Here is an 8,204-nt window from a genome sequence, read left to right on the forward strand (position 1 = left end):
TACCAACGTGTCTCCCAACAAGTGCATTCAAACTGGGAGCTAAGAGCTGAACTCATCAGGGGTAAGATGGCTGGCTCCAAAATAAAAGAACTATGAGTTTCAGGATGATATTGTACAAGTGGTTAGGTTTTGCTTTCCTTTTGCAAGGATTAGGGTTAGGCTTAGTTGCCACAAGGCGGTCAATAGTTCAGAGGCAGAGCAGAACCACGGCCTTCAGCAAATGTAGGATGTGCCAAACTTTCCGCTGAAACCAAAACAAGAGGAGTCGCTGATGGGCTGACTTTGGGCCTGGATGCTTATCAGCCAAAACGTCAGCCCATTGTTGTGCTCGTGTTCCTGAATGCATTTTAATTATAAGATGACTGTCTTACTTCATGTAATACCTGTTATCACCATACAGGTTGTATTAGCTTCCAGCAGGGAGATGTGTTAAAGCGTCTCTACCTTATATTGTATGCAAACAGTACTAACTCCCATTTCACCTTTCCTGTTTCAGCCACTTGAAATGCAGTTGAAGCAAGTTGGTCTGCCTTTGATTTCGTGTTCACGTGGAAGTTAAATAACACGTGTGGAAGTTAGATTATCCACATCAGTCAGGAAACATGTAATCTGTGTGTATGGGTGGCTGTGATATTCTTGTTGTTATGTTCACTTGCCTCTTACTTGCAACTCCTGCATACACACACACACATTCCCTGTCAAAGCTGCCACACCAGTTGAACAGATTACTCGGCAGTATCTACCCACAGCCCTCGACACGCCCATCTCTGTGTCCCTCTTCCTGTGTCTGTCTCTCTGTTTCTTTGTCGTGCTCATCATGACTGGGAAAGGCGTCTGAACTCCGGGACTCAGCAGAAGAGAGAGCCAGAAGTAAAGCAGAAAAACTTCACCAAAGTGTGGAGGAGAAGAGCACCTCAACAGGTAGGTACGCATGACCGTAACAACTCAGCTTTACTGTCATGATTGTAGTTTCTCTGCCTGTACCTGTGTGTGTTGGGTAGTCACAGCTAAACAAAGGTCTTTAACACACCTACTCTTTCAACACGGGACAACCATGATGTTTGGCAGCTTTTTTAAAACACGATTTCAGAAAAACCTCTGATATCATTTACAGGATTGTATGATCAATTGCATCTTCAAGCGTTCCATGTGTTACTGAACATGTTTAGCACACAGTCACATTATGAAGTGAAAGTCAGGCCCATGTCAACCGTGTGTCATCAAACCTCTCTATCATGTATAGCAGTTTAATGTCAGGGAAGGTGTTGTGTGATGACAAACTTGATTTCTGCTCCAGTTTTACTTTGGGGAAAAAACAGAGTGAATACCTCAGGTGTTTCAGCAGGTTGAAGAGAGGTCTGAATTCTTTCTTAGACAGTTTGACATACCAAGCATTACTAAAAGTAGTAGCAGAACTTGTTTAGTTACTGTAATTGACTAGATTTTAACATGTGAAATGTTATTTTTACTCAGTGATCTTAACCTGTGTGTGTTTGCCTCCCAGAATGGGCTCCAGCCAGAGCAGTGACAAACTGTACTGCAACCGCTACCTGGATGGAAACGGTCCTCCATCACTGGTACAACAAGGTCCTCCAAACACACACACACACACACACACACACACACACACACACACACACACACACACACACACACACACACACACACACACACACACACACACACACACACACACACACACACACACACACACACCAACTTTCTGATTCTGTGAAACTTGACCTTCTTCTGGACGACTTGACTAAACCTGGCCTCCTGTGTGTGCAGCTAATGCAGAGGTGAATGGGATTTACAAAGTACTGAGTGGCACCCAGCCACAGGGCCATATGACCTGGGTGGTCCTGCACAGAGACCTGCCGGGACACCCCAACGACAACACCCTGCAGATCAACTACATATTCCCCGATGGAATACAGACAGTGAGTGGGCTGAAACGATCTTACAACCAGTATAAACTCTCTGAGGACTCAGGTTTGTTCTCTGTGGAGGTCTTGATGAGGGTGGGATTATTTCATAGTACAAATTTGAGCAGAGGGTGAAATATGTTTGGATGATAGATGATTGGTGTATATTAACTGAACATACACTATGACAAGTATTTAAAAGCATCATTCACTTACCTAAAATAAACCAACAGGATCAGTGACCAGTTTGATTTAGGTTTTAAAGTCATACACAAACCTTTATTCAGAAACAGCACTACAATTCAGTCTTGAAATACTTGGAAATCCGCTCAAACAGAAAGAGAAACAGTAATTTAAAGTATAATTGCATTCGAGACACTGAAGTAGCTCAGCACCGGCTCTAAGGGAAGCATTCTTTCAGTGGAAGAAGTCGATGAACTGGTTGGTCTGGTTATCAGCGCTAAGGGAAAATAGAATGCGAAGAGGAAACAGCACATAGTTCAAACTGTGGGAGAAGATTACAGCCGCTATACCTAAACTTCTCTCCCCGCAGGACCAACACCCTCACCCGGGTCAGCCGTACGCAGGGCTGCGGCTCTGTGCTTACCTGCCGGACAGCCGCGAGGGCAGGAGGGTCCTCAAGCTGCTGGACAAGGCCTTCAACTCGGAGCTGCTGTTCAGTGTAATCACAAATAATGTCGGACAGGACGTTATCGCCACTGCATCCATCCCCTTAAAGACACAAGCAGAAGGAGGAATCAAAGTGTGAGTAAAATGTACAAACACAGTCCCCACATGTTGGTTTGAGTAACATGTGTTTTAAAACTTTAGTCCTTCTCTGTGTTCTTTCAGTGATGGCTACCCAGATCCTGACTACCTGAAGAATGTGAGAAAGATACTGAAGGACAAAGGCATCGAATGAGCCTCAGCACACACTGTGGTTCTCTTTGTTTATGTTTAGTGCAGTGTGTGTAAATTAGCAAAGTTCTTGTACTTTTTAAAATACTATTTTTAATGTATTACCTCCAACTTTTGGTGGTGTTCTTGTAACATGTATGGAAGAGTTATTGTATTGTATACAAAACATGCTTTTAAACCTCCGAGTCCTATTGTATTTGTTCTAAGGGACACAATAAATGGGTCATGATGAGGTGAACTCCACTTGCTGTGCAGACACGTTATAGTTCAATCCCTCTAACTGTTGTTTAGGATTTCACCACCTCGTTGATGCAGTGAAAATATAATGTGCTATTAAACAATTATTTAAGTAACACTTCAGTTGTTATGTTCCTTTAACTCATTGCTATCCTGCCTTTTTGCATTCCTGTCTGGCAGATCTAGATTGAGGAAATGATTGTGTTTATCTGTGATCAGCCGCTATCTGCAGTATATGGTTGCAGGTTCTGTTTACTGACCGGCCGACTTCCTGCTAGCTTCACAGAGAAATGAATTGGATGAAATACTTCCTTAATGTTATTGTGATCTTTGGAAGTCTGTTGGGGGACTTTGGGAGGTTTGAAAAGACTGTAACTCCTTTCAAATGATCGTGCATATACCCTGTGCATCCACTATCCCAAAATCACAGTTATTGTTATTTCTTTTAACCCTGAGACTTCCACAGTCGACCTGTGATTACATCTGAAATAACGTTCTCTGTTAATCTGGTATATTCACCACGGAGGAAACATCTGTACAGTTTAGACACGTTATGGAATAAGATAGGTTCCACTGCACAACTGCTACAGTACGGCGGCAGCAAGGACTCTGCTATTTATTGGCTCTATTTTTCTCTTTTACCTTTATACCCCACCTAAAGCCTTACTGCTCCCTTATTGGTCCATATTGCCGAGTGTGAACTTTCCCGGTTTAATGCAGGCCTGATGTTCTCTTCAAACTGAATTACAGCCAGGTCCTTGCACTCACAATAAAGTCTAATCTCATTTGGGAGGCCTCTGTTATCCCGGAGCCTCTTAAACCACTTTCTCCTGGACGCTCACACACACACACACACACACACACACACACACACACACACACACACACACACACACACACACACACACACACACACACACACACACACACACACACACACACACACACACAGACTCTCATCTGTCCACCACTGCCAGGTCACACAGTCTGTCAAATCTGTCAAAACACACACATCGGGGACACACAAGGATGTAGTATTGTTTGTAGCTCGAGGGGCAGCTGTATACCCCATCCCGGTCTATTGAACTGAACTGGAAGCTCACAATATATATTTCTGCTACATCAGTTGTGCAAAAAACCCTTTACTTTACATATTTCCTTTCCTAAGTCAGCGTTTAAAATAAAACCCAAGTGCTTGGGGTTTGTGAAGTTCAAACGAAGCAACACTACAAAGATATGTTATGTATCCCCGCTCTCCTTCCTCCCCTGTCATCACGGTCCTTCGGTTAGTGGTGATGAATGGTTCACAGCAGTGTTTCATTAAGCTCTTTCATTTGGCCCACAATTAGAGACCCTCCCTTTTGGAAGACAAAGCAGATTGTGTGGCTGGTAATTACAAGACTTGACCATGGCGGGTGTTTAAGATGGATGCAATCTAGAGATCCAGCTTTTGTTCCCAAAGAAAGCCAACATCACATTTAGCCATCAGAGGAAATAGATATATAAATACATCGATAGAAAGACTCCTGTCACTCATTTTCTAACCCTAACCCTATTTAAAAACCCAAAGACCAAGACCAGTTTGTGTTTTTTGTATCTCAAATCTTTGGGATACGATAGCAAGCAAAGCTATTTCAAAAGGCTGTGGACCTTTGGAGGGGCAGTCTTTCAAAAGAGTCACCATAACGCTGCCTTTACATTTATCTCCTCACCCGTTGTCCCTCAATAAGCAGCTCTGCCCACTCGCTCATCACAATGCTATCGGAGCCAAGGCCACAGACACTCACCTTCCCCTGTGCTCTCACTTTATCCCTTCACAAAGACTCCACAATGACCTGTGTAGACACATTGTACAGTGAGGTTAACTCTAAGTGAAACTGTGTGTGTGTGTTGGCCCTTGCAGAGGCTTCCAGATCTTCCGTTTTGTGATCATATCTTTCCCCCCGGCTGCTTTCCCTTTTCTGCTCAAGAATTCTCCCCGCTGAAGATGGAGAAGTGTGATAGCATATACATGAGAATGCCTTGATGTCTGCACCCTCCGCCGTCTTGCTCGCTATTCAGAGAGAAGTGAAGGAATTTTTTTGAATGCTAATTCCCTCTGGACACATTTATTCATCCCGGGTGAAGGAGCTGCATTCAGTCTTTGTGGAGTTAAGGGAGGGAGGCCTTTTTGACTGTTGGGGGAAAGAATCATGAATCTGAAAGTGGTTTAGAGTGAGTGAATGTCAGAGATTTCATGTCAAAGGTGCTGGGATACCAACTTCTGACTGCTTACTTACCAACACAGCCAGCGTTGTTGTACCAAAATAAGACGCTTTTTGGCTTTGACAAGGTCGCCTTTAAATATAATACCATCAAAACCCTTAAATTAGTTGGTATTTTCGGCCTCATTGGACAAAGTAACTAACAAATAAGTAGCCAAACATACTGAATATGACCTGATACTATGAATAGTTAGGGTTAGGGAGAAATGTATGTAAGCATCTGATTAATTGATCTGGAAGTCTAATCTGTGCTCCAAATGTTTGTCAGCCCCACCCTGCACACATCTTTGGGCTTTCAGGGTTACAGTTCCTTCGCTGTAGAGCTTTGTTCTGCTCAGCCGCTAACACTGTAACCACCTGAGGAATCGATTCTCCACCTCGGCCTTGAACCCGCACCTCTGGGTCTGTGACTGGTGTCTGGATCTTCGGTGTAGATGGATGGGTGGTCATGCTCTGCCTCTAAACAGCACTCCTCCGCCCTCCCATTCAGTGATTAATGGTCTTTTAGTTGACAAATCACCCCTGAGAAGCGGGGAAGCTAGACAGACAATGGTTGCCAGACAATCAATGCCACAAGGTTTCTCTCTCCCCCTTTGAGTCAGAGCTGGGGTTCTTTTTTTTAGAGTCGTTGCTCTTTCATTCGTTTTAATTTTAGGTGTCCGTGTCTAACTTTACTTTCAGTTAACATGAAATGAATGCTTTATGAAGATGTTCTAAGGCCAAACATTATGAACGTTTCAACATACAAACCATGTGAAGGCAATGAAAACCATTCTGAGGTCTTTATTCTCTGTCATATTGTTCAGTTTGACTTTGTCCTTGTTTGAATGAGGACAATTAAAGTCATTATGAGGGTCTAACAAAAGACCCTGCTGAACAAGTTTGACAGTAATTCCTGTTTTAACTGAGATTGTAACACTGTGGTATAACCTCTGATGGAACTACAACTTCATTTGTATTTTAACAATACCGTCATTAGTATATTACATTTCACACACACACACACACACACACACACACACACACACACACACACACACACACACACACACACACACACACACACACACACACACACACACACACACACACACACACACCCGCACTATCCACAAAGGTCAAATCCTGGAGAAGATTGGTTCCTCCATATTGAATAATAAATGCGTCCCTCCTCTCTGTGAGGCTGTTTTTCAGGTTAGACAAACAGAGCTGATGAGTCCAACAATACCAATGACCGGCATGATGTCATCCTCAACAAAGTGGGGTCTGGGAAGAGTCGTATCACAAGGGGGAGGCGCAGGTATCGGGGGCCGAGAGAGCTCTAGATCAGGCTCTAGTCTTAATGCTTCTCACAGGGACCAACCTGACTGTTGTTGAATTGCAATCAAGCTTCTTAGACTTTTTCAACCCAAAGCCCCGATGACCTGCAGAATTATACTCACCCTAAGAGAGGGATCCAAATCTGGTGAACTCCGGTGTCCAGGGGGGGGGGGGGGTCACAAATGGACACTTAAGATCACTTCCTGCATCTCACCTCACCACCTATGGCTCAAAGATATTTACCTCTTCTCCTCTGCTTAGTGTAGCGGCAGTGAGAAAATAGACTAGAATAAAGTCGGAAGCATTTGGAGGGTCATATTCGGAAGCAGTTAGTCTGTCTTTAAGATGAAGAAGTGCAACATTTCTCTCAGACAACCACAGTTCCTTACTCTCTCTTATACTTCCCTTTGCTTTCATTCGGTCTGTTCTTCCACCCATTTGCGACTCTTTTTCTCCTCCTTTCTCTCAAAGCTTCTGTCTATCTGCACATTCTGGTCTCTGGGCTCCAATAAATGTCACCTTGCATCATTCACCCGGACCGGCGGCCAATTCCGAAACCAGACGCCTCAGATATGGCTTGTAAGAGGCCATCCATCCTACCTAGACCCTCACTGTTTCCATCATGGATCCACCGTCTTCCCTCCATGCTGCTCACCCTCCCCCCCCCACCCTCAATGTCTCTCCCTTACAGTAGCTAATCACCACATCACTCTTTCATTTTTCCCTCTCTAAGTGTCAGTTCTATATAGCTTGCATTTAAAGCAGTGGTGTCCCTTTCTAAGCACTTTTGTCTGGGGGGTTTACTCTTGGCTTGGAGTAAAGGTAATATTTCTAGCATGTGTGAGGGACTTAATGAATGAATCACTGGGAAATGTGGAAGAGTTACTCCTGGGGCTTTGAGGGTGATGGTTACAGAAAGAGTGAAGATGCCTTTGGCTTTTAAATTGCCTTTCATACATCACCATCCATCATAGGGTTGGTTGCACCACTCGCCACGATAAACGCAACTATACGGAAAGACTTAATGGCTAACGTGAGCGGCCCCTTGAGGCTGCAATGTTTATTACATTCAACAATATGAAACGATGATGGACGAAATTAAACAGACGAGTGGTGCTTTTGCCACGGAAGACCATTGGTTAGATCAGTGGAGTCGGCCGGACAAAGGAGCTGCAAACTCTCACCCCCTCCATGGCACATGGTTTGATCCATCCACCGTCTTTCAGATCTTAAGTTGTTGGATTGTTGCACGGTTTCAAGTGCCAACCTCTTGCGACTCCAAGACCATGGCTAGATGTTTACATCCAACCTGTTAACGGTGCTGTAGATGTGTAAAGCCAGTTGAGGGTCAATAGTGAGGATTTGAAATACTTGAAGTAGAAAAAAAGCACACAAAAAAACACTCCCTAATAAAAGACAAACATTGGCCTGATGTTTTTCAACTCAAGACTCAAATAGCAATGACCAAATATGTATAAAGACCTTTGAGGCCGATGGGAGAACTCCCCAGAGGATATGCAATTTTTCTGTCAGATGTTTA

General features: G+C 43.8%; 1 protein-coding gene across 2 annotated transcripts; it reads left to right on the top strand.

Moving 5' to 3' along the window:
* Window positions 1-757: 757 nt before the first annotated feature.
* On the top strand, window positions 758-3,198 carry dtx3la (deltex E3 ubiquitin ligase 3L a). 2 transcript variants are annotated; one of them, XM_063912314.1, is made up of 5 exons: window positions 758-921; window positions 1,505-1,587; window positions 1,789-1,940; window positions 2,479-2,690; window positions 2,778-3,198. In XM_063912314.1, the coding sequence occupies exons 2-5, from the start codon at window positions 1,506-1,508 to the stop codon at window positions 2,845-2,847; spliced, it is 516 nt and encodes a 171-aa protein (XP_063768384.1). In that variant the 5' UTR covers window positions 758-921; window position 1,505; the 3' UTR covers window positions 2,848-3,198. The 2 variants fall into 2 exon arrangements, with proteins under 2 accessions (XP_063768384.1, XP_063768386.1); XM_063912316.1 differs by having other exon boundaries at window positions 782-925.
* Window positions 3,199-8,204: the final 5,006 nt, after the last annotated feature.

The sequence above is a fragment of the Eleginops maclovinus genome, chromosome 21 (assembly GCF_036324505.1).
Source record: "Eleginops maclovinus isolate JMC-PN-2008 ecotype Puerto Natales chromosome 21, JC_Emac_rtc_rv5, whole genome shotgun sequence".
Taxonomy (NCBI): Eukaryota; Metazoa; Chordata; class Actinopteri; order Perciformes; family Eleginopidae; genus Eleginops; species Eleginops maclovinus.

Coding starts and splice junctions, on each gene's coding strand:
- dtx3la (XM_063912314.1), top strand. CDS start 1,506: ATGGGCTCCAGCCAGAGCAGTGACAAACTGTACTGCAACCGCTACCTG. Junction 1,941..2,478: donor TCCCCGATGGAATACAGACA/GTGAGTGGGCTG, acceptor CTCTCCCCGCAG/GACCAACACCCTCACCCGGG. Junction 2,691..2,777: donor GCAGAAGGAGGAATCAAAGT/GTGAGTAAAATG, acceptor GTGTTCTTTCAG/TGATGGCTACCCAGATCCTG.